The sequence below is a fragment of the Phyllosticta capitalensis genome (genome assembly GCF_038381095.1).
Source record: "Phyllosticta capitalensis strain CBS 128856 chromosome Unknown BKA78scaffold_9, whole genome shotgun sequence".
In the NCBI taxonomy this organism is placed as follows: domain Eukaryota; kingdom Fungi; phylum Ascomycota; class Dothideomycetes; order Botryosphaeriales; family Phyllostictaceae; genus Phyllosticta; species Phyllosticta capitalensis.
Window position 1 is genome coordinate 1,407,407 of NW_027117447.1, and position 22,367 is coordinate 1,429,773.

The window sequence follows — 22,367 nt, forward strand, 5'->3', positions numbered from 1 at the left end:
TTCCCTCTGCTACGTTGTCGTCCACATCAACAGCGCTCAAGTCCTTCTGATATGTGAGACGGTCAACGCAAAATCAGCCAGTCCGCTTCGGCCATACACCGACACAACCCGCGCCGGCAACCAGCGCCAACACTGACCAGTCCGTCGGCCCCCATGCACCCAATCCCGTGCATGCACATACGTCCGTATTTTCTCGTGCCGGTCGTCTTCCATAAAAGCTCTTTTATGCGTTCCGACCAACCACGGCGCGCTCGTCGTCGGCGCACAAATCACACAATCTCTGCGCTGCTGCTGCCCGCTGCGTCATCATGAGTCGTTGACATGCTCACTGTAGAAGACTGTCCGAAGAGGGCTGGCCTGCTTGCCGGGTCGTTGGCTTGCTACTGGCAGAGCGCCGGTGCAAAAAGGTGATAGCTCAGCAATGACGGGGGAGGAGGGACGTGGTACCTGACGTTGTCGGGCGGCTCCGACGTGTGTTGATAGACCCCAGAGACCTTGGAGTGGCGCCGTGAGGTTACAGTGATGATGCATGTAAGCTGTTTGTAGAGGAACGGGAAATGTGACATATCCAAACAAGAGCAGCGGGCTGGAGCCGTGTCGTGAAATGGCGAGGGACTGCATGGAAGAGCGCCTCTCGAAGTGAACATCTCAAGAGGGCACGCTTTTTCTGGAAAGTGAAGAAGGACAGGGGCACAAACCTGATTTTGAAAACAGCCCTAGCAATCCTCAGAAAGAGCCATGTCGATGAAGGAAAAAGCGGTAGTAGGAGGATATGTTGGGTCATTGGGAAGATGTTTTGCTCCTCCTTTGTTGTTGCACCGTTGCTTGCAAAGACATGGGTTTGTCTTTCACCTCACCTCTTCCCAGTATTGATTCGTCTCTTTTCCAAATACCATATCCAAATAATCCCGTCCATTTCAAAGGTAAGGGATGTCAGTGTAGCGTCAGTCGTTCACCAGTCGCCCAATGGCCTCATGAATAGATATTATCCATTGTAAGTTAGGAGAAGAACGCACCAATTACTCCCCTTGCCATTACGCAGTGCTCTTCCCACTACCCATTAGGCTCTTGTTCGCGGGGAATGGCCATGGGTGTCGGATTTTGTATGCGCATTACTCCATCCTGTCCGCCGTTCAGTCCATCCAAAGCTCTCCTCACCTGCGCCGTTGCCATGTCGCCAGAATTCCACAAAACTAAGTGTGAAGAAAGATCGAGCGCTTTGGGTATTAGACAAGTAATAGGAGAGAAAATCAAATGTTGAAGACACATTACCACCACTACCTTGTGCCATTCGTCCAGGACTCCTGTCGCGTGACCAGCTGGCAGGATGGCGCGTGGACCGTAGTCTTGTGTGCCGTCTTTTGTGATTAGAATCTGAGTGTCGCTTTTCGTGACCAGCATTTGTGCGCGCCACATTTTGTGACCAAAGAATTGTCCGCAACCGCAATCCGCGGTCGAAGAAAAAGAAGTTCCACGGTCAATTGATAGGGAAAGAATTTCCACGCCCTTCAAAGTCAGACCGAGAAGAGACGAAGGACAAAGGAAAAGGATTCCCACACCGGCGCAGCCTGCTTCTTTTAGGTGTCCGACCCAAAAGCTTCGTGACAACACTGAGTCGGTGCAGACAAAGGCAGCGTCCAGACCTTCCTCGCCGCCGCGGCAACGCTTGCCCACGACATGCAGCCCATCATAAGGCTGGAGTCTTGGCTGAGAAATGGCTCTGCAAGCCTGACTAGCTGGCTGTAGCCGTATGGTAGCCGCAGGTCGCAAAAAGCAGACGCAGGGCCCGGCAGCATCCAGAGCACGACTCTGCTAGCAGCGGGCGGCAGCGGCAACGGGCGCGGCTCCGCTCCCGGCCGGCTGGGCGGCGAGTCGAGTCGGCGTGTGAACGTGGTGTAGCGAAATGGGTCAGTACGGTAGTCGGGGCCAGCAAGCAGTGAGACAGTGGCGCTTCGCAGAAGCACAGACGCCGGCGCTTTTGGGCGTTCTGTTGCGGAGCGGTAGAGATGCCGACTGGTACATAGCTGAGCAAATATTGATGCCGGCATTTGAGGTTGTTGAGAAGGCACGATAGAGGAGAGGCGCCCCGGCGGCGGTGAGGCGAAGATCTAGATGCATCATAGAGGAGTGAACGAATTCGCAATCGCCCGCCGCTGTGACCAAGTCTGCGCTCAGAGGCGTCGAATCTTCATAGAGCCGTGCCGTCTCATTTCTCGTCTCTCAAAACGCTCATTTCCCTTTCCAGAGCATGAGCAGCGTGTGGCTGTGTCGGCAGGATCAATTGACTTTTGCTGTGATTCCGAGAGACAGGGAGAGGAAGCGAGCCGACTGGAGTGGACGGTCCGCCGTTCGTCATCATCACTATTCGATTCGCAGTACGAAGTAAAACAACCCAGGAGCGGCAACCCTGCGCGCGTCTGTCTCTCATCATCCCGATAATTGCATCTTCCCCCGCCTGGCTGGCCTCCCTGACTGCAAACTGGCCAATCGAAGCAGCCGTATCGGCTGTTGTCGCTGATTCGGGCCGTTCTCGTGTGCTTGGCTCGAGGCAGATCAGCCGAGATAGCGAACGGGAAGCCTCGCACTCCAGCTGGCTCTGGCTTTGGGTTGGCCTTCAACGTGCCGCCGTTGGCTTGTTTGATGCTGCATGTGCATGCCCTTCACTTGCCTGCCTTGCGGCTCGTCCTCGCTCTGCAAACCGAGCCCAGACCATTCGTTGGTGACGTCGGCCCATTTCCCCTCCTCACACCACTCGGCCTGGCCCTTCCCTGCAACCCCGGCACTGCACCCAAGCCCCTCCCCTCTTTGCGACATTCAACCCTACCGCAGTGACCCTTGCTTTTGCACATTCTTGACCGCACTTTCTTCGTCTCGCTTAGTTGTCCGCCCGGTGGTCCTTTTCGGCTGCATCCGGAGGTCCTAGCCCAGATCCGCAACGAGCAGCGCTTTGCGGCCCCGTAGCTAGGAAAATGCTTCAACCATGGTGGAGCCGTGGAGCGCAGGAAGATGGTCGAGTCCGGGGTTTGATGCGGTGATTGGCTCTTCGCAGAATCAGGGGGATCGTGAGGCCAAGCTGTGGTGTCATTCCACAGCAATCACGGTTCCTAGCGCCGTGGAGCTGTGATGGGGACATCGGAACTTTCCTAGTCATTAGAAGTCGAGTTTTTGACGGTTGCCGCTAGAGGCAGGGGGCCTTTGTTTGAATTTGGTACGGTCCCACAAGACGATCAACACCGACGTTTTGCTCTTTGATTCCAGATGAAGATTGATTAAGAGATATTAAGTACGTCGAGGAAATTCGTGACATGGTATTGATGCTGGATGAATGCGTGGCGCATGGTCTTTTTACGCGTTTTTTTGTAATTTGCGTGGTTGAATGCTCGTCCCTAGAGCGTGGAAAGAGGTGCGCGGCGTCTGATTCTCCGTAAAACATCCATCGTAGTGGTTCCTGTTAGCCAAAGCACGGTGCACTGCCGAATTCCTCCGTCCACTGCAAAACGCTCACTCTAAATGGGCGAGCATAAGGCACTGAACCGAAGTCGGCTCCGGCGCGCCCTGGCATGAGGCTGGTTCCATCCGCAGGCGAATCCCGGTCCGAATCTTACGGTGGGCATCGCGGCTGCTCAACGGAGGCGGTTGTGGTAGAAAGGGTAGATCCCTCATTCGAGAGCCTAACTCACTGCTCCGGCTTCACGTTGGACGGGATACTATACATCATTTGTTGGTTGTCCAAGGGAGGCCGTTGCATCAACGGAACGCTGTCACCGTGCTGAGAAGATGAGGGAATGTAGCCTTGCGGCTGCGGGTACTGTTGGTATGAAGGCTGTGGGTTCGGCATTTGAACGGCGAGATGGCGCTGGTCGTGGTATGAGGGAGGCGGCGGAGCAGGGTTGGAAACAGGAAGGTGACTGCTGTAGCCCAACTGCTGGCTTTGCGGTTCGTATTGCGGCTGAAGTTGTCGACTGGTGGTGTCCATGACGTATCCATATCCCATCGAGTGCTGCACTGATGAATCGACTGGGTGCATGCTGTTTTCGGCGACAGAAACGGGGGCGTTGACATGCTGACCATGCGGGCTCCATCTCATTGGGTCCGGTGGAGCTGCAACTTCGACGGCTGGCGCAGACTCGGCCCCTGTCGACGTGGGCGCATTGTTGTAAGCTGCATGAGCGTGGGGATTCGCGTGGGCGTGGTGCCACTGGTCTGCTTGAGAGGCGATACTGGGCGCGTTGGCAGCGGTGACCGAAGGAACATTTCGTGCGGTAGGCGTGGAAGATGGCCGCGATTGATTCATTGTGTGAAGCCTGTTGGTCGGCGAATGCGTTCCAGCACTTGCAAGGATGGTACTCTCGCTTGGTAGGCCTGCATTGTGTGCTGGTCAGAGAAGTGGAAATTTTGCGCCTGCAGGCACTGGGTCTCGCGCTGGTGTCCTCCAGAAGCCCCCAAATAGAGTGACGTACCATTGTTGTCTGTGTAACCGCCCTGTCCAAGAGCGGCCAATGCATGGTTGAGGCGTTGTCGGAGAATTGCGTTTTCTTGCTCGAGGTCTTGGTTACGTTGGATGATCTCGTCAATTTTGCCGCTCGCACTTTCGCGCGCCGACAATTCAGCGACGCGTCTCTCTAAATTTTCAATGTGGTCCTTTGTGCGTTGGCGGATGGCGCGCTGCGCCTCGCGGTCGTTGGCCCTCTTCCGTTCTAGCTGAGCAGCCGTCAAGGTCGACACAGACCGTGTGCCGGCTCTCGATGGTCTCCGCTTCGCTCCCGGCTGGCCGGCGTTGGGGTTCTGTGCAGCGGCAACGTTGGTAGTGGGAAGAGCGGCGCTGTTGGCCGCGGCGCCAGCAGGGTTCGTCACGGTCCGCTTCGAGTCGGCGTCGGACGACTGGCCCTCGTAGGAGGGAGTCGTCTTGACTGACGAGATGCTTGGGTTCGATTGATTACTCATTGAATGGTGGCTCCGAAACTCGACGGGACTCTGAAGCGGCCTTATTATAGTCGTTATGGACATTCCGCGCGGGCAGGGCGGTGTGGTAAAGACGTGAAAAGTGTGGGGAGAGAGCCGACGGCGGAAGATTTATCGCAGCGGCGGAGAGCTAGCGGAGAGGCAGCCACGATTGGAGGAGTGGAGAGGCGAGCGAGCTTGTTCGGCAAATAAAAAATAACAGAGAGTCGAAAGGGCAGATCAGGAGAAATAGAGCTCTTGGAGAGAGGTCAAAAGGACGTGCAACGCGGCTAGTGGCCAGGGCCTCGACGGGACTAATACCATCAGGTGAGGGCAAGATATGCCTGAGGACGGATCACTAGGACGCTGTAGCGCCGGGAGGTGAAGAAGGCTCGCCGGGCTCTCGCTGGCAGCAGGAAACCAAGATGATGGTAGGCACACGTGCGTCTATTTGCGGGGAAGGGGTTTCAGTTTGGAATTTTCGAGACGCCTGCCAGCGCTTGGCGAGCTGCCGGGTCGACAGAGCAAAAGGCAAGGAAGTGATGCTGAGGTGGCGGCCCAAGGTCAGAGGAACCCATGGCTCCCAGGAAGAGACCATGACGACGACGGCATGTGCCATGCTCAACGCTGCAGCGACCGAGGGACGCCTGAAAATTCGGCACCTTTGCAGCAAGGCTCAGCTGGCGACGCGCACAGAGTGGGATTGGTTGTGAAGACGACTTTTTTTGTTGGTGGAGATGACCGGGAGCATAACAAGGAGGAGCACGCATCATCCCACGGCCAGCAGGGAGCCACGGTCTTTTGGAGATAGCTAAAGCGGGAGAGAGAAAGGATGAAAGACTGGTAGCACCGAATTGGGACCGCGGCACGTCACCAGCGCGACTGCGTGCAGTGCCAGTATGGAGACGGTATGTAGATGCGACCAAAAACTCTCCGGCAGGGCAGTCGACCAGATGCCGGCACGTGGGCGTGGTTGATGGTCGCGCGCGCCCGCCAGCACTCGAGATCGCCAGGCACAATTGCTGCAGTCCTGTGCACAAAGTCGACGTCCTGGGCCTGGGGGAGCCCTGGTCCGCTTGCTGAATTGGTTAATAGCAGAGACGACAGCCCGCCTCGTCTCGCGTACCTTGATTTGCCCATTGGACGGCGGAGACCACGGCCGAAGGGTGCGGCCGACGCGCAACTCCGCCATGCCCGCGGAGAGCAGGGAGCGCGGCGCGGTGGAAGACGAGGAGGAAGGATGGTTGTGTGGTGTTGCGGCGGCGGCGGCGGCGGCGGGAGGACGAGCGGTTGAGCGGAATTTAGTGCCTCAGGCTGACAGCGGGAGCTAAATCAGCCGAACCCGACCTCAAGAACTCCAAACCATCCCAGCCAACACCTTTCTCCCTCGCAAACTCTCGCCGCGCTCTCATCTCCACCAGCCTGCCACCTCGCCTCCGTCTGCTTCTCCTTCGACAAACTTGGCCCTGAAACGCTTGAGCTCGTGTTTGCCATATTATTGTCGCAATGCGCACTGACAAACATTGGGCTGCAATCACAGCGCAGATCTGGCGACCACTTCCTCCACATGCCGCCTGAGCTCGAGCTGAGCACTGTCGGGCCTGAGGACCTCGCGCGCCCTCTTCCCTGTCGCCCTCATCTGCTTGCCCGTCGTTCAAGGTCCAGGGCCAGACCGACTGCTCCCGGCCAACACCTCGTGCATCCTTTGCGGAGTTGAATCCGCCGCACTTGATACTTCGAGAAGATGTCATCCCGGGTCATCCACCTCAGTTTGCGCCACCAGACGGGTGCTCACTTATTGGCTGCGAGCTATGCAAACCATAAACAACAATTGATTGCGACTTCGGCCCACGCGTAACAATATATTTCGTCTGTCGCACAATATCCATCGTCATCTTACCATGAACGCACCCACGCTAGCAAAACGATCTACATCCACAGCATGGACATCATCAGGGGAGAAACACGACTAGCGGCCACACTAGCGCTAGAATCCTGTTCCGCAGCCCTGGACTACGCCCTGATCCTCGCTAGCTCGTCATCACACACCGTTGGAACATGCCGTTTCGCCGCATCACGGCCACTCAGCAAACACCGATGGAGGTGCACTGTCTTGCCTTGTCGGTCTGCAAAATGGCACTGCTGCACATCGATGCGATTTTTTGCTCCCTTTAATTGGCCAATATTTGCTCATCCATTACGACCCCCTAGTTCGCTTCTCCTATCAGGGTGGTGATTGTTTGGCCAACGACCTTGGCGCTCTTTTTCGGGACTCTCCTCTGACCCCCCTCGTAGTCGACGTAGCAGACACCGAATCGAGTCTCGTATCCGTCTGCCCACTCAAAGTTGCTACAAATCATGGTCAGCCTCCAGTCCGAGCTCTGTTGACGAGTCGGCAGCGGGACGGCGCGATGCGGCGCGTAAACTTACTCCAAGAGACTCCAAGCCATGTATCCCCGCACGTCCACTCTATCCTTGCTGTACGCGTCCGCTAAGGCCTGGATGTAGTTTCGAAAATATGTCGCTCTGAACTCGTCATCGACCATTTGCTCCACCGATAGCTCATTCTCCCCCTTGATGCTAGTCCCATTTTCAGTCACGTAAATTGTCGGGTGTCCATACCGATCACTGATCCAATTTAGCAACCTCCTAAAACCAAGCGCATTTGGTCTGAGCCAGGGGCTCTGACTCTCTGGCCCGATACTCTCCCGAGCCTTGCTCTCAAACGAACTGGCAACGTTGCCGGAGAAGTCGAGCAAGTCCGGCGGTGTGTCGAGATGCCGCACGTAATTCGACGTGTAATGGTTCATGCCGAAGAAATCATTGCTATTCTGGACCAGGCCAATCTCGTCTGCGGAGAAGTCGGGCAGTCGTGCCCCGAGCTGTCTTCGCATGCTGTCGGGATATTTGCCAAAGTATATGGGGTCGGCAAACCAAGCCATGGAAAATTCGAGTTTTCGTTCTGCTGCTTCGACGTCTCGAGGATCTTGAGGATCCCACGGATACGCATAGTCCGCTGTAGACAGTCAATGGAGGAGGGCTCGCGCATGTGGCCTTGACATACCATTGAGTGTAATCCCAATCTGACCACCGATCTTATCTTTGAATTCGTCTCTGAAAACCTTTACTGCTGAGCCATGGGCAATCAAGAGGTTATGACCAACTATCCACGGCTCTGTCGACGCATCCCCTTCAGGACATTTGGTTCGGTCACTCGTTCTCCCAGGCGCAAACTGACCAAGACTGTACCCCAGGATCGCAGAGCACCACGGTTCGTTGAACGTCACCCAGTACCTGACCTTGGACGCCAGCGCCTCGAGGACGACACGTGCATAGCGGGTGAAGTCGGCAACAAACTCGTCGCGATTCAACAATCCGCCATATCTTTTTTCCAGCGCATCTGGCAAATCCCAATGGTACAACGTCACGACCGGCTCGATCCCGGCGGCGATCAGATCGTCGACGAGCTTGACATAGTACGACAATCCAAGGCGATTTACAGGGTCGGCGCGGCCGCCGAGGGGTATCACTCGAGGCCATGACACGGAGAAGCGGTACGCCCTGGCGCCGCACTGCTGGAGGAGCGCGATGTCGTCTCCACTGCGGTGGTAGCTGTCGCACGCGACGTCGCCATTGGATCCGTCGGCGATCTTGCCAGGTTTCCTGCAGAAGGTATCCCAGATGCTGTCGAGGCGGCCGTCTTCATGCACCGCGCCTTCGATTTGGTAACTGACAGCGTAAGCCTGGTTCGACCGCCTGGTAGTTGTACTGTACGCACCTTGCAGTTGCAAAGCCCCAGAGAAAGTCTTTGGGTAGGACTGCTTCGGACATGGTGCGCGAGGTATTTTTCAAACTATGTCCGAGTAATGTCTGAATCGGAAATATGGTCAGATCCCAAAGCAACCACAGCGGTCCAACATGGCAAGCGGAACGTCTACCCTTTCTCCTAGCAGCAATGACGTCCGGTCACCCACATATGGCCGGTCTAGACACGGCAACGTACCAGCTGCACGTCATAGGTGCGGAAGTTTGATGTTGTGCGACAAGACGCCTCGTTCCAGCGGAATGTTTCTGCAGGGCAGCGGCGTGGCGGTTCGGGTAGCGCAGAATTGGCGGGCCGCTTGGGTTGCCCTTCCGGTTGACAGGACGTTGACAGACGCGCCCCGCACGTTCGCCCGCCCCAGCAAATCAGGCATCCTGGGGCTCTGCTGACGGCGCTATACTCGTTAAGGTATCCCTTCCGCCCACCTACACCTCTCCCTTTGGCATCCGTCCCGACGACCAACCTCACCTCCGCACTTTCATCACTCCTCAATCCATTGTGCGGAGCCCCACGTCGCTCCTCCACATAAAGCTGGCCCAGAAGATGCTTTGGCGATAGTGTTGGAGGCAAAGATTTGCTCTTCATCATCACCGACACCACCACTAGCTCTTCCGCTTCTGATCCGCCGTTGGGCTGAAACCATCATGGCTTCCGCTTTGTTGAACGCGGCACGCCGCCACGCCATTCCCTCGACCGCAAGACACATCCGCACAGCCGCCACCGCAGCGACATCGAATTCAACTCAAAAACGTGCTGGCGACATTTCAGATGCCTTTGCTTCGCTTAGCGGACAAGAATTCAAGCCTCTCGACCCCAGCTACGCTCTCTTGAAAAAGAACCTTATTGCTGGCCATGAGGATACGGTCCGAGCCTCTTGGGAGCGCTTGCTCAAGACACTTCAGCAAGAGATTTCAACAATCGTTGCGCTGGGCAGTGATGTGATACCTGAGGTCGAGTACAGCGACATTGCAAACGCTCAGGTCAGCAAGAAGTTCGAAGAAGAGCATCGGAAAAGAGGTGTCGCAATCGTCAGGGGCGTCATTGACGAAAAGGAGGTACTTGGGTGGAAAGAGGAGCTGAGGGAATACATCAGGAGAAATCCGCACACCAAAGGTAAGTGACCTTGCCATGATGGATCTTTCTGGTCTAACGCACTCGCTGCAGCTTTTCCTTCCGACAATCCTCAGGTGTATGAGTTGTACTGGTCCCCAGCGCAGATGCGCGCGCGCACACATCCAAACCTCCTCAAGGCGCAGAGATACATTCTGTCATTCTGGAATTCTCGCTACCCATCTGCCCACGTCTCACTGGCACATCCCACTGCCTACGCTGACCGCCTTCGCATGCGGCTACCCGGCGATGCGCGCTTCGCCCTTGGCCCGCATGTCGACGGCGGCAGCGTTGAGCGCTGGGATCCAGCTGGCTATGGACGAGGTGGCGTCTATGATGCTGTGTGGCGGGGCAGCTGGGAAGAGTTTGATCCATGGGAGTCCAGCGGTCGGCTTGACGCGGTGTCCGACCTTCACGCTGGTGTTGGTGCGTGTAGCATGTTCCGCATGTCACAGGGCTGGCTCAGCATGAGCAGTACGGGTCCTTTTGAAGGAACGCTGCTTGTCAACCCGCTTCTCGCCAAAGCAACCGCGTACTACCTCCTGAGACCATTCTTCACCCCTAAAAAGCCCCCTGTCGATCCCACTTCAGAAGTCTTCGAGCCAAGCTTCCTTGATCCTTCCAACTGGATCATGGAGCCCGAACCCTCGTCATGGGTTCAAGGCGCCACACCGGGCCGCGGTCAGGAGCTGAGCGCCGCTTTGCACCCGCACCTCGACCTCAACCGTAGCATGGTGCACGTGCCACGCGTCAAGCCCGGCGACTACGTTGTCTGGCACTGCGACACCATCCACGCTGTCGACAAGACCCACGCCGGCTCTACTGACTCGTCTGTTTTGTACATTCCCACCTGTCCGCTTACCGTCGAAAATGCCAAGTACCTCTCGAGGCAGCGCCATTGCTTCCTCGAAGGCATCCCCTCTCCCGACTTTGGTGGCGGAGAAGGCGAGTCCAGACACGTTGGTCGCCACACCGTCGAGGATGTTGCGTCATATTCTGGTCCGGAGGGCATGCGCGCTCTGGGATTGCTCAAGTGGGATGAAGACGCGCCAGGACTGAGTTCGGGTGAGAGAGCTACCTTGAAGAAGGCAAATGAGGCGCTAGGGTTCGCGTAGGTAGTCGGACAGCGTTGAAGTAGCTTTGACTGCAGGGGGCTAGATGAGAGATGAAGGAGCAGGGCAAGTTGTCAGCGGCAGGGGGTGGCGCGTATAGGGGCAGTCTTCTTCGATGCTCGTCGCGAAAGCAAACAAACCCCTGCGTAGACGGACGGGCGCGCGTGTTGCGCTGTGTTTTCTTCATGAAGTTGCTCAGGGATCATGGATGAATACCTGTTGCACCCACGCATTGTTGACAGCACGAGACGAGTACACAACCAAGAGGCGGCTGAACCAAACTCCTGTACATGAGCGCTTGCGCATGCTTTGAGAGCTCCGTGCGGTCGGCGCACTGTCTTGGCCCAACCACCAAATCAACTGTCGACAGGATTGGATTCGATTGCCTGTTTCGTCACTGATCCTCCAACTCATCACCGTCGTCGCGCCTGTTTTTTTCAGTTTCTATTTTCTTCAACAACCATCAGAGGTGGAGATTGGTCGTTGCCAGGGTCCTTTTTAGTGTGGATTATTATTGCCCTCCCAAGAATTAAAACCATCAAACCCAGGGCCTGCGTCCGGGAGGCATGGATTGCTCGGGACTCGGACAATAACGCACCTTACTGGCCTTCTTGCACCACCCACCCACGCTTAGGCAGGACCCTTGTACACGCTGGCAGGTGGCCGGGCAGGGTACTAACTAGCCTCTTCACAACCTGGCGGAGGGTAAGGCAAGGTTTTTCGGAGAACGGCTAGCGACTGGCTGCTCCTGGCAAGTTTGGGACTAGATGGTAGGGGAGGCCAGGAGACGGGAGCGGGAAGGAACTAGGCAGGGTTGCGGCGGTGGTGCGACTTCTTATCCAAGCTTTACAAATCCCACTGTTCGTCTTTTGGGATGGAATGCGGTTGGAGTTCGTTATGCTGGTGAATTACTATCGCACAGTACATACTGCGTCGCGCGCTCGTGTCGCGCTGGTTTCGTTATCTTATGCAAGTTGTGCTTGCGAATCTTGGTTGACACTGAATCTGAACGCAGCTTCACTACAGCATATCGCCGCGTAGCAGCTGCTTGACAATGCCTTGCGCCTATAGATACGGTCTTTCTTCTATATATCAAAACTCGTATTCCACCACGCTCTAGGAACGCCTACACTCATCGAACCAACCCCCTAACCTCTCTCGCATTCCCGTATCCACCATTCCTACAGCAGTGGCAGCACAAACACGCGCTCGTATTCTGTTTACCCCCGTCCCATCCAACAGGCCCTCCCTGTCGCGTGCGAAAATGGCGCGCTTGTCGGACCAAGCGGGGATTGGCTGCTCTCTCTTGCTGGTCGACGACGGACGCGACCACCCTGCCAGTTTTCGTTCGGCGACGTCTTCCGCGGGAAAAGGGAAAAGGTCCGATGGGAAGTTGGTGAGTGAGGGATTACAAATGCTTGTGTTTTGCTCGAGAGTGCTGGCGAGCCAGGGAGGTGCGATTATTTGGGTAGATGGCTAGGGTAGATTGATTAGGTAGTCAGGAGGCGAGGGGAAGAAGTTGCGGCTACTTTTGCACGAGTAATTTTGTTGGATTGTCCATCTTATCGATGCGACACGGTGATTCGCTCGTTTGATGCGAATGTTGGTGTTGAGGCTCCGTGCCTGTTAAGTGATGCGGTCAACTCGCCTTCTCCCTTCCTCTTGCAAGCTTCCGTGTGTCCGTCTTTGATCTCCACACAATAAGCACCACCGCCACGTCTAAACATCACACAATAGACGGCTTCCTCAAGACACGTTCCGCCTCCAAATGCCCGACATCGGGCCAGTCCAAGATTTCACACTTTCCACCCGTCCACACACCATCAGCATCAGCTCCTCCACGCCGTCATGCCCGTCAATATCAATCAATCATCCCACCCATCCACCAACCACCGCCTACACCGAAGCGTCCTCGCGTATACTTTCCCTCCCGCTTCTCGCACTTGCGGACCGCCATCCTTGCTCGCCCACCCTCGACAATAATCAAGCTCACTTACTTGCGTACTCAGCCCCTCTCCAGACAGGCCCCCTTTCCCTATGCGGCGGTGCGGGCCAGCATCGTCCTTGCCTTTCTTCTCGAGCCTGTGCGTGCACAAATAGGTAGCCAACCTATAGCAGACAAATGCACAGTGCAATAGGCAGGTGATTCCCCGCCCCCTGAGCTTGCTCCATACGACGGGCATCGTACGGGCTACCTATCGGTCGCCCTTGCCCGTCCGTCGCCCGTCGTCCGCTACCCACTCTTGCCTACTCACCACTACCTAGTTACCCAACCGGAAAACAGTGCGCCGCTGACGCGGGAGCGGTTCGGTTCCCGCTCGCCCAATTATTGTTCGTGCCCGTCTCTTCAACCGCCGACTTGCCTACTTCCCCGCGCTGCCCCGGGCGATAGAACAGCCGTCTAAAGGTGGTGCGTGGTGCATGAGCGCCACTTTCGTCGCGTTGGCGGTTACTGAGTGGATGGTTGTTGTTGGCGGCGGCTGGTTGAACGGTGGTGCGTTGGTTGACGAGGCGCACATGTCGGCTCGCTGGCCGGTAGCCGTCGTGCTACTGCTACTGCTGCCCTGTTGCGTGCGTATGGTATGTGTCTGGGTAGTGGACGTCCTCTTTTGCCGGATGAGCTCTAGGTGCGCCATTTATGCAGTGTTTTGCTTATGCGAGTGTGCGGGTGTAAAAGATGCGGCTTCAGCTGCCCAGATACGTAATCGGGCAGTTGGTCTCATCGATGGAGATGTCCTACGTGGCTAGTTTCTGGGCGCATCGTAGGGAGGTGGGTAGCAGGACCGGTCCTAACATGCCGTTGCTGGTTGTGAGCTTTTCCTCTTTTTCTCGGAGGACTTTTGTTTTGTGTATAGGCATCAGCTCTCTACCTTTCGCCTTACCCATACCCCTTTCTGCTCGCCGCTACTGGAACTACGTCTCATATTACTTGAGCTCCTGCATGGGCCGCAATTTTCCCTCTCCTTTTCTAGCTTGCCTGCCAGCCATCGAACAAGCCGTCAGTCACCCTGGTTTCTACACCAGTGCACCTCCTTTCCTCCATCACCTGCCACGTATATACACTACTGCCTCCGTCCGGCCAAGCACTCGACCATCTGCCTCCCCTCCTGTCTCAAGCCACCACACCTGCATCTGCAGAGCTCGTCTTAAGAATACTATACGCCCCGGTCGACGGCAGCGCTTCCCCGCCACGCGGATTCCGTTCTGTCCTTGCTCAAAGGACCTTCCCGATTCGGGCGAGCAAGGCCGACATTTCGGGCTGAGCCGCGCCGTCTGCGCAGTAGAGTCGAAGACCTCGGGCGAGAGGAGGCCGAAGTTTGGGATCGACCGTGGTCTTCGATGGTGGGATTTCCAGGTGCGTCACACGATGCTGAAAGCCGTGGTGATGGGAGAGCATTGGATTGATTGGGAGTTGCCTGTTGGTTTAGCGAATGGAGTGCCAGAACTGTAGCAAGGGGCACAGAAGTGAGAGATGGTGTTGCTGATGGTCGCGGTGACATGGTCTTCTCGCCTGCTTGTGGCGTCCGAACAGCTCCTATCTGGTGTAGATGCACTCGGCCACGGGAATCTACGGTCAGTGTTCAATGCAATAGATACGACATCAACTCCATTTCGACTTGAATGAGTTTGTCATTCTTCATGACTTCTTTTGCGTAATGGGCGATGATGCTTCCATCCATCCCTTTCCTAAGGTGGTGATTGTCCTAGCAACTAGACTGCTTGGTACCTCTCAGCGGGCAACGTCGTCTGGTTGTCGGTCGAGGTAGAAGGTCGGAGATTCCTGCAGGCACTTTGGTCGAAATGGAGCTTTATGACAACCATGGTGGACCTGTATCTAATGTTCAAAAGAGCAAGAAATCTGGGACCAGACGGAAAAACTTAGAGGTGATGCCCCAACACTTTGGAAATTTCGAACAAAGATTCGGTGGTCTGAAGATACCATCGCATAAGACAGTAGAGTAGTCGAGGCCCCAAAATTCCTGTGCTGTCATGCCAATGCTCCCATAAAATTAAGGTCGGCATGGATCGAGATTCTGCGGTAAGAGGAGGATTGAACTAAGAGAATGAAAGGGGACTTTCAAAAAAGACTGAATGACTTGTATGAGAGAAAGAGATAGTCGAAGCTTTGAGTTTCGAATGAGACAATTCTGTCATTATTCACTTACCCGGGCTGAGCTGGCGTCGAGAGCATCCAAGAATTTAGAAAGCTGTCAAAAGGTCCCTTGGAAGTGGAAGGCCAGCGCAGCGTCAATCTTTTGGACGCCGCAGGATTGGTGCTCTGCGATTTGGTTAGAGAAAATAGTCAGATCAAATCGACAAATCTGATCAACGACTCTCGATAGAGCATGAGGAATGATGCCACCGCCCAATTGACATAGTCTGACATCATACGACGATAGGATGGAAATGGGTGGAGAATGATTGGGTGTTGGATACACAAAGGGCGCGTTGCGTTGACAGCCGGCGTCGGAGGCGGTCAAGGATGCGGCGAAGCGATGCTTCCGTGAGTCAAAAGACTCCAGACAATTTTGCTAGCATTATTTCAAGCTCCAACTTTCTACAACTCCACGCCATTGAACCTCTTACAAACACCCAACATTTCCAACCTGTCGCACCGCTTCTTCCGCGCCGTCTCTCCTATCCGTCGTTGCTGCAGAAACTCAGTAAACATGTCTGCCTACCCCACCATCCTCCTCCGCGCCGAGACCAAGCCTCTGGAGCACCGCTCCTTTGCACCCTCGACCATTGGCGCCCTCGTCAAGGCCGGCTACCCCGTCGAAGTTGAGCGCTCATCGACGAACCCCGAATTCCGCCGCATCTTCGAGGACGCAGAGTACGAGGCCGCTGGCGCCAAGCTTGTCGCCGAGGGCAGCTGGAAGAGCGCTGAGCCCAACTCGCGTCTGATTCTCGGTCTCAAGGAGATTCCCGAGGAGACTTTTCCCCTCACAAACGACCACATTGCCTTTTCCCACTGCTACAAGGGCCAGGGTGGCTGGCAGGAGGTGCTGTCGCGATTCCCCCGCGGCGGCTCCGTTCTGTACGACCTTGAGTTCTTGGTTGATGAGCAGGGTAGGAGAGTGAGCGCTTTTGGATACCATGCTGGCTTTGCTGGCGCCGCATTGGCCGTCAAGACTTGGGCATGGCAGCTCGCCCACCCTGGCGAGCAACTCCCCAGCGTTGAGCAGTTCACCGAAGGCCGTGGATACTACTTGAACGAGGATGAGTTGGTCAAGCAGATTGCGGAAGACGTTGCTGCCGGAGAGAAGATTGCAGGCCGCAAGCCCACTGCTTTCATCATGGGCGCGCTGGGTCGCTGTGGTCGCGGTGCCTGCGACCTCTTTGTCAAGGCTGGAATCCCCGAGGCCAACCTTGCCCGCTGGGATATTCACGAGACCAGGAACAGGCAGGGCCCGTACAAGGAGATTGTGGAGAGCGACATCTTCTTGAACGCCGTACGTGCTCTTCTCCTTTACTGCAATGAGCGGCGGGAGCTAACTGGCAATAGATCTACCTTTCTGACCCCATTCCTCCCTTCGTCAACAACGACCTTCTGGCCGCTGCTGGCCGTAAGCTGAGCGTCGTGTGTGACGTCTCCTGTGACACTACGAACCCTCACAACCCCATCCCCATCTACAGCATCAACACCACCTTTGACAAGCCCACTGTCCCCGTTGATGTCAAGGGTGACCAGAACAACGTTCCTCTGTCGGTTATTTCGTAAGTCTCGCGGAATCATGGAGTATGCTGCAAAATTTTAACGTTTCCAGGATCGATCACTTGCCATCGCTTCTTCCCCGCGAGGCTTCTGAGTCCTTCAGCGAGGGCTTGCTCGCGAGTCTGCTGCAGCTCAAGGACAGGAACACCGCCAGGGTTTGGGTCGACGCCGAGAAGCTCTTCAACGAGAAGGTGGCCACCCTGCCCGAGGAGCTCCGCAAGAAGGAGGTGTAAGAATTGATGTGCTGCATGAGCAATGTTGGGTCATTTCTGCTATGTACCGGACTAAGCGCGGATAGCACTGGACGGCGTTTAGGTAGAAAAAGGTCACACGACTTGTCGAGATGATATTGTGAAATGTACAAAGACTAAAGGACAGCGCCATTTATCTTCTTTTTACACGAAGTGGTGTGTTAGCATGCGACATGCTACGGATGGGGTGCTCTCGGACGCTCTTGAGCGTTTGCGGCATCCTCATCCTTCTCAAGCTTCCAAGAGTAGTGCTCCTGGGCGAGACCCTCCTGAACGCACCGTTACGCCGAGCCAGTGTTCATTTGGCGCCACTTTCCCTGGAAATGCTGCGCAATAATCCCACCAGAGCCATTTCTTGATTGATTGAATGGACCCCGCGCCGCTGCGCTTACATGCCAAACATGCCGCCAGAGCCACCCCGTTGCGCATTCTGGTTTGCTGCCATCTTCTCGGAGATCTTCATGTTGACGTCGAAGAACTTGCTGACGCAGCGGTCGAGGCAGACGGATTCGGCCTTGTCGAGGTCGGACTCGCGGTAGGTCGGCGGGAGGCACTTCTTGGTGCAGCTGGCCACGAGACTGTTGTTGAAGGCTCGTCAGCATTGTTGAATCACGCGCTGAGGCATTTGTGCAAGACTCTTGCTTCCAACAGCGCAATGTGCGTCGCAAGAGACATACCGGTTGAACATGTCAGACACCATCTCGACCTCGGCCTCAGCGGCAGCGAGCTTCTGCTCGGACGAGGGCTGTTGGCGGCCACCAAAGAGGAAAGACATGCTGGGCAGGTTTTGTTTGGCGGTATTGGTCCGAGTCTTCTGTTGCGATTGGAATTCGGCGTTGGGTGGTGGGGAGAGCTTGGGCGCTGAGTTGAAGCAGGCTTGACGGCCGGTGATGTCGTCGTCAGAGGTCGCCCAGGAAGTTTTTGGGTGGTCCAAGCTCCAAAGCGCACTATTTTTTGGCCGCGGCGACGTCTCTCCTCCACCTCCACAACGCCTCCAACACCTTCGGAGGCCCAAAGCTCACAGGTATGTCGCTGCTCTTTCTTCATCTATTGTCCCTTTCTATGATGAACAAGAATTTTAGAACCGTTGCGAATGACGCTACGGCGGTTGATTTCACAACTTTCCTTATACCCAACCTGAAAACCTAACCTCAACCACACTTCTTCTCGCACTCTTTTGGCACACGAGGTGCTAACTGGCTATTCAAGGATGAGCGCCACATGTCGTTTCCTTCGACCCTACCTGTTCAGGTCGATACGGCGAACGGTGAAGCCTGATCACGCCAAAGCGTACCTAGCATTCCAACGTCGGTTCGCATCCAAGGACTCGGCAAAAGCTGTCCCAGCGAACACCACCAATGACTTTGCCAAGAGAGTGAAGCAGCTCGAAGATGCTGGCGAGCTCGATAGCTACTATCCATTGAACCCCAGACTTTCCAACATCAGGACGGCGCAGCAAATACATGAAGAGTTTCAGGCTCTCGCCAATGACGAGGTGAGCAGAGATACTACCGTTACAGTATTTGGTATGTCTTTTGGTAGCTGCAAAAATATCATGATTCTCTTCCACTCGCTGGCCAACTTGTGACCTGCCCACCTCGTGAAACATTCGTCCAAGCGCAGTAGCTGATGAGCACAGGCCGAGTGCTTTCCCGCCGTGCCTCTGGCTCCAAGCTAGTGTTCATCGACCTCGAAGATAGGGGTCATAGTGTACAGGGTCTTTGCAATTTTGGAGAATTAGACAAGCACGGCGTCGCCCGCGATGAGTTCAGGCGCTTTTCCAAAGTTGCCAGAAAAGGCGACATTTACTGTATGACTGCCCTGCGAGATAAACTTCCACTTAGTTGACAGTTTCAAGCAATCACCGGTCATCCTACACGGACCACAGCTGGCGAGATCTCTATCCTGACCACCGAGCTTCCTCGCCCATTGGCACCATCTCTCCACCAGATTCCAGATGCAGTAGAGAATCCTGAAATCCTCGCTCGCCGACCGCATGTAGACTTTCTGGTGCACAGGCGACGAGCGGCCATCCTACGCATTCGCTCAGCCATCATCAGCACCATGCGCAAGTACTTTGAAGAAAATAACTTCCTGGAAGTCAGCACTCCAATCATCACGGCCGGGGCCGGAGGCGCTTCTGCCACGCCTTTTGAGACCCGCGCTCAAGAGTTTCCAGACGAGCCTTTGACGTTACGTATAGCACCGGAGCTCTTCCTCAAGCGAATGGTCATTGGCACGGGTGAGCGGATTTATGAACTCGGCACTGTGTTCCGCAATGAGGGTAAGTCTTCATTCTCCCATTATGATCCGCAGGCTTACTCCAACTACAGGCATCGACGCAACACATAATCCGGAGTTTTCAATGTGCGAATTCTACGAGCCCTATGCAACCCTTCCCCAACTCATTGCGCGCACTGAGTCCCTATTCTCCACTCTCTCTGCAACCATCTCATCTCTTTACGACGATGCCTCCATTTCTCCACTCCTCCGTACCCTTACGCCTCCAGCTCCTCTTCCGCCAGCACCATACCCGCAACTCCCCTTCATCCCCACCATCACCGCTGCCATTGGCCGGCCGCTTCCCCTCCTCCACGCCCCGGACGCTCACGACAACCTGCTCTCCCTCTTCGCCGATCTCGACCTCGCACTGCCAACAGACCCAACCCTACCACGCCTCCTCGACGAGCTAGCCTCCCAATACATCGAGCCTCAGTGCACCGGACCCACATTCATCACGCAGCATCCCGAGGCCATATCGCCGCTCGCCAAAAGCTTTACCTGTCCCTCAACCGGCCAGCGCATCGCACAGCGCGTCGAGCTCTTCATCGCCGGCCGCGAATACGTCAACGCGTACGAGGAGGAAAACTCGCCGTGGGAGCAGCGCCGCAAGCTACGACAACAGCTCGAGATGCGTGTACAGGGACAAGAACGCGATGTTGGCGCTGCGGTTGACGAGAATTACATCGAGGCGTTGGAGTGGGGTCTCCCACCTACTGGCGGCTGGGGCGCCGGTGTCGATCGTCTGGTGATGCTGTTCACGGGTGCGCAGCGTATTGCGGACGTTCAGCCGTTTGGCAGTTTGCGCAATGTGGTTGGGCTGGGAAAGGGGCGTCCGGAGTAGAAGACCCTCAGCCAGTGGGGTGGAGCGGGTAGCATGGTGGAATAGCTTCTGATTGGTACATGGAAGAAATGGTGGGTTAGAAAAGTAGGAGGCGTAGGCGGCAGAATAACTGTGCTTGATGGGAAAGTTGGCACGATGGTGCTGCTTCAATGCATCTCTGCGGATACCTAGACAAGTTTTCGGCACCACAAGACCCATTGTGTGCATGAAATACTTTGCTCTTCCTTTAAATCTTTGTGTCACTGGTTTGCTATTTCATCCGCTGGAATGGTTGCAGTTCTCTATAAACCTCATCTATGCTTAAAGGCAGCCCCCAAATGCGATTTTCGCCCCCCAAAGGTCTCTTCTTTTCATCGTCACCGCTTTGGACGATTGGCCCTCCAGAGTGAATCCAATGAAAGGCAAAGACCAGTGAAGCAATTTTGGAGAGCTTGGTGCTTTGCTAGAAATTTACAATCTATATTGCCATTAGGCAACCTAATCTATCACGTACGACCATAGCAGGTAGAAAACTCGGAACCCCGTCCGCACTTCCATAGATAAGCTACCTTGCGGCCGATTAGTAGTTGCGTGGGTGACCAGCAGCGAATCCCGGCTGTTGTACGTTTTGCAATTTTTGGTCCCGCGTTCCTCGTTGTTGTTTTGCAAGGCTTGATTGCTGTGATGTTTCTGGTCTTTTGCTGGGATTGTGCAGGCAAAAAATCATTGGATTCGCGGGACCGAAGGGTGTTAGCTGGACGACAACTCAACGGCCACGACAAAATCTTGCATCGACCACGACCACACCCAAGGACAACAACAACGCTGCCGTCATGGCGAATTCAAAGTAAATGATTCTGCCGTAATGAAGTCTCAAATCGCTCATGAATAGCTGCAGATATGAATACGTCAAGGCGTTCGAGCGATGCCAGCCAGACATCCTTTTGCCAAACACATGGATTGTGATCCGCATCGACGGTCGTGGCTTCCACAAGTGAGCTTACCTGGACTTCATCTCACCCCCAGTCCAGTCCACAGTCCTGTTTTCCACGTTGGCGTTTCCAAAACGCATCTCCGAGTTAAAATCAATTTTCATGGAAGCAACCAAACAGGAATGACTCAACTGATCGCACATGCAGGCTCACGGCCAAACACAACTTTACCAAGCCCAACGACCGGCGCGCACTTGACCTGATGAACGAAGCAGGCGTGGGCGTGATGCGCGAGCTCCCCGACCTGATCCTGGCGTACGGCATCAGCGACGAGTACAGCTTCGTGTTCCACAAGGACTGCAATCTCTTCGAGCGGCGAGCGGCCAAGTTAGTAACGACTGTAGCGACAACATTTACGTCTTACTTTATTCATCTGTGGCCGAAGCATTTTCCGGACAAGGCGTTGACGCCGCCGATGCCTAGTTTTGACGGCCGAGCTGTCATGTATCCCAGCGTAGAAAACTTGAGGGATTACATGAGTTGGCGGCAGGTTGATTGTATGTTGAATTTCTTTCCATGCTTGTATTTCTTTCGCGTGCAGAGATTTTCAATCTTCTTCCCATCTTCAAGAGAGGTTGCGACAGTACCCATTGCAACATCTGACCCCATGCAGGCCACATCAACAACCTGTACAACACGACCTTCTGGACGCTCATCAATCGCGGCGGGATGACTGGCACCGCCGCCGAGCAGCGCCTCGCCGGCACCGTCAGCTCCGACAAGCACGAAATCTTGTTCAAAGAGTTTGGCATCAACTACAACAACGAGGACGACCTGTACAAAAAGGGCACCGTTCTGTATCGCGACTACGAGCTAGAAGAGCCAAAAACCACATCCGCCATCGCAGAACAATCCGCGACCCCCGCTACACCAAGCATGACGTCCGCAGATGCCGCGATTGCCGTCGTGTCGAAGACGCAGGCGGAGAAGGAGAAGAAGAGGAGGGCCAAGGCGGGCGTCAAGGTTGAGCATGTGGACGTGATCAAGGATGAGTTTTGGCAGCGGCGGCCGTGGATCCTGTCGGGAAGGGCGGGCAAGTTGAAGGAGGAGGTTGCGAAGGCGAAGCAGATGGCGGAAAATACTCAAGGTTGAAAATGTGAGCCCAGCACTAGGTCGGTTCATTCTCGAAAAGTTCGCGGCTGACTTGGATCACACAGCATTTAGATCAAGTAGGATTCAGCACTAAAGGCATACTTCACAGCCTGGACAGCGCCAATCCTACCCGTGGAAATCCATCCAGATAGTCACCAATATAGGCCACCATATCCACGCCGTACTGAGGCCTTCATCGCACGGCACATGTGCGCAGTCGGGGTGCA

General features: G+C 55.3%; 11 protein-coding genes across 11 annotated transcripts; 5 read left to right on the plus strand and 6 right to left on the minus strand.

Annotated features, from left to right (window-relative positions):
* Window positions 1-1,434: 1,434 nt before the first annotated feature.
* On the minus strand, window positions 1,435-2,348 carry BKA78DRAFT_189658 (uncharacterized protein). Its single transcript, XM_066883553.1, has one exon. It carries the CDS (start codon window positions 2,046-2,048, stop codon window positions 1,578-1,580), a length of 471 nt encoding a protein of 156 aa, XP_066741367.1. The 5' UTR covers window positions 2,049-2,348; the 3' UTR covers window positions 1,435-1,577.
* BKA78DRAFT_189668 (uncharacterized protein) lies at window positions 2,128-2,539 on the minus strand. Its single transcript, XM_066883554.1, has one exon. It carries the CDS (start codon window positions 2,429-2,431, stop codon window positions 2,207-2,209), a length of 225 nt encoding a protein of 74 aa, XP_066741368.1. The 5' UTR covers window positions 2,432-2,539; the 3' UTR covers window positions 2,128-2,206.
* A 1,137-nt stretch (window positions 2,540-3,676) lies between these two features.
* On the minus strand, window positions 3,677-4,944 carry BKA78DRAFT_355596 (uncharacterized protein; the record flags this gene model as incomplete). Its single annotated transcript, XM_066891927.1, has 2 exons — window positions 3,677-4,362; window positions 4,461-4,944. 2 exons carry the CDS (start codon window positions 4,942-4,944, stop codon window positions 3,677-3,679), a joined length of 1,170 nt encoding a protein of 389 aa, XP_066741369.1.
* A 263-nt stretch (window positions 4,945-5,207) lies between these two features.
* BKA78DRAFT_189716 (uncharacterized protein) lies at window positions 5,208-6,174 on the minus strand. Its single transcript, XM_066883557.1, has 2 exons — window positions 6,068-6,174; window positions 5,208-6,020 (listed from the first exon to the last, which is right to left on the minus strand). Exons 1-2 carry the CDS (start codon window positions 6,131-6,133, stop codon window positions 5,409-5,411), a joined length of 678 nt encoding a protein of 225 aa, XP_066741370.1. The 5' UTR covers window positions 6,134-6,174; the 3' UTR covers window positions 5,208-5,408.
* Window positions 6,175-7,148: 974 nt separating this feature from the next.
* BKA78DRAFT_355597 (glycoside hydrolase superfamily) lies at window positions 7,149-8,772 on the minus strand (the record flags this gene model as incomplete). Its single annotated transcript, XM_066891928.1, has 4 exons — window positions 7,149-7,290; window positions 7,372-7,957; window positions 8,006-8,670; window positions 8,720-8,772. The coding sequence occupies 4 exons, from the start codon at window positions 8,770-8,772 to the stop codon at window positions 7,149-7,151; spliced, it is 1,446 nt and encodes a 481-aa protein (XP_066741371.1).
* A 509-nt stretch (window positions 8,773-9,281) lies between these two features.
* BKA78DRAFT_189735 (DUF1479-domain-containing protein) lies at window positions 9,282-11,085 on the plus strand. Its single transcript, XM_066883558.1, has 2 exons — window positions 9,282-9,877; window positions 9,929-11,085. Exons 1-2 carry the CDS (start codon window positions 9,409-9,411, stop codon window positions 10,987-10,989), a joined length of 1,530 nt encoding a protein of 509 aa, XP_066741372.1. The 5' UTR covers window positions 9,282-9,408; the 3' UTR covers window positions 10,990-11,085.
* Window positions 11,086-13,376: 2,291 nt separating this feature from the next.
* Window positions 13,377-14,663, plus strand: BKA78DRAFT_189774 (uncharacterized protein). The gene has a single exon (XM_066883559.1). It carries the CDS (start codon window positions 13,664-13,666, stop codon window positions 14,435-14,437), a length of 774 nt encoding a protein of 257 aa, XP_066741373.1. The 5' UTR covers window positions 13,377-13,663; the 3' UTR covers window positions 14,438-14,663.
* Window positions 14,664-15,525: 862 nt separating this feature from the next.
* Window positions 15,526-17,030, plus strand: BKA78DRAFT_322277 (uncharacterized protein). Its single transcript, XM_066889106.1, has 3 exons — window positions 15,526-16,439; window positions 16,493-16,704; window positions 16,755-17,030. The coding sequence occupies exons 1-3, from the start codon at window positions 15,657-15,659 to the stop codon at window positions 16,933-16,935; spliced, it is 1,176 nt and encodes a 391-aa protein (XP_066741374.1). The 5' UTR covers window positions 15,526-15,656; the 3' UTR covers window positions 16,936-17,030.
* On the minus strand, window positions 17,031-17,856 carry BKA78DRAFT_322279 (putative mitochondrial intermembrane space translocase subunit Tim10). The gene is made up of 2 exons (XM_066889107.1): window positions 17,631-17,856; window positions 17,031-17,531 (listed from the first exon to the last, which is right to left on the minus strand). The coding sequence occupies exons 1-2, from the start codon at window positions 17,726-17,728 to the stop codon at window positions 17,342-17,344; spliced, it is 288 nt and encodes a 95-aa protein (XP_066741375.1). The 5' UTR covers window positions 17,729-17,856; the 3' UTR covers window positions 17,031-17,341.
* An 84-nt stretch (window positions 17,857-17,940) lies between these two features.
* BKA78DRAFT_322283 (uncharacterized protein) lies at window positions 17,941-20,392 on the plus strand. The gene is made up of 4 exons (XM_066889108.1): window positions 17,941-18,479; window positions 18,593-18,763; window positions 18,812-19,237; window positions 19,287-20,392. Exons 1-4 carry the CDS (start codon window positions 18,164-18,166, stop codon window positions 20,075-20,077), a joined length of 1,704 nt encoding a protein of 567 aa, XP_066741376.1. The 5' UTR covers window positions 17,941-18,163; the 3' UTR covers window positions 20,078-20,392.
* Window positions 20,393-20,889: 497 nt separating this feature from the next.
* Window positions 20,890-22,140, plus strand: BKA78DRAFT_355602 (Thg1 C terminal domain-containing protein; the record flags this gene model as incomplete). The annotated part of the gene is made up of 4 exons (XM_066891929.1): window positions 20,890-20,903; window positions 20,955-21,050; window positions 21,196-21,545; window positions 21,662-22,140. The coding sequence occupies 4 exons, from the start codon at window positions 20,890-20,892 to the stop codon at window positions 22,138-22,140; spliced, it is 939 nt and encodes a 312-aa protein (XP_066741377.1).
* Between the last annotated feature and the right edge of the window lie 227 nt (window positions 22,141-22,367).

Bases quoted from the DNA above. Each gene is read 5' to 3' on its own strand.
- BKA78DRAFT_189658 (XM_066883553.1), bottom strand. From the start codon at position 2,048: ATGCCGGCATCAATATTTGCTCAGCTATGTACCAGTCGGCATCTCTAC.
- BKA78DRAFT_189668 (XM_066883554.1), bottom strand. From the start codon at position 2,431: ATGATGAGAGACAGACGCGCGCAGGGTTGCCGCTCCTGGGTTGTTTTA.
- BKA78DRAFT_189716 (XM_066883557.1), bottom strand. From the start codon at position 6,133: ATGGCGGAGTTGCGCGTCGGCCGCACCCTTCGGCCGTGGTCTCCGCCG. The intron at 6,021-6,067 runs GTACGCGAGACG...TAACCAATTCAG, and splicing joins CGTCCAATGGGCAAATCAAG to CAAGCGGACCAGGGCTCCCC.
- BKA78DRAFT_189735 (XM_066883558.1), top strand. From the start codon at position 9,409: ATGGCTTCCGCTTTGTTGAACGCGGCACGCCGCCACGCCATTCCCTCG. The intron at 9,878-9,928 runs GTAAGTGACCTT...CACTCGCTGCAG, and splicing joins GAGAAATCCGCACACCAAAG to CTTTTCCTTCCGACAATCCT.
- BKA78DRAFT_189774 (XM_066883559.1), top strand. From the start codon at position 13,664: ATGCGGCTTCAGCTGCCCAGATACGTAATCGGGCAGTTGGTCTCATCG.
- BKA78DRAFT_322277 (XM_066889106.1), top strand. From the start codon at position 15,657: ATGTCTGCCTACCCCACCATCCTCCTCCGCGCCGAGACCAAGCCTCTG. The intron at 16,440-16,492 runs GTACGTGCTCTT...AACTGGCAATAG, and splicing joins GCGACATCTTCTTGAACGCC to ATCTACCTTTCTGACCCCAT. The intron at 16,705-16,754 runs GTAAGTCTCGCG...TAACGTTTCCAG, and splicing joins GTTCCTCTGTCGGTTATTTC to GATCGATCACTTGCCATCGC.
- BKA78DRAFT_322279 (XM_066889107.1), bottom strand. From the start codon at position 17,728: ATGTCTTTCCTCTTTGGTGGCCGCCAACAGCCCTCGTCCGAGCAGAAG. The intron at 17,532-17,630 runs GTATGTCTCTTG...CTTCAACAACAG, and splicing joins GTGTCTGACATGTTCAACCG to TCTCGTGGCCAGCTGCACCA.
- BKA78DRAFT_322283 (XM_066889108.1), top strand. From the start codon at position 18,164: ATGAGCGCCACATGTCGTTTCCTTCGACCCTACCTGTTCAGGTCGATA. The intron at 18,764-18,811 runs GTATGACTGCCC...GACAGTTTCAAG, and splicing joins CAGAAAAGGCGACATTTACT to CAATCACCGGTCATCCTACA. The intron at 19,238-19,286 runs GTAAGTCTTCAT...CTCCAACTACAG, and splicing joins CACTGTGTTCCGCAATGAGG to GCATCGACGCAACACATAAT.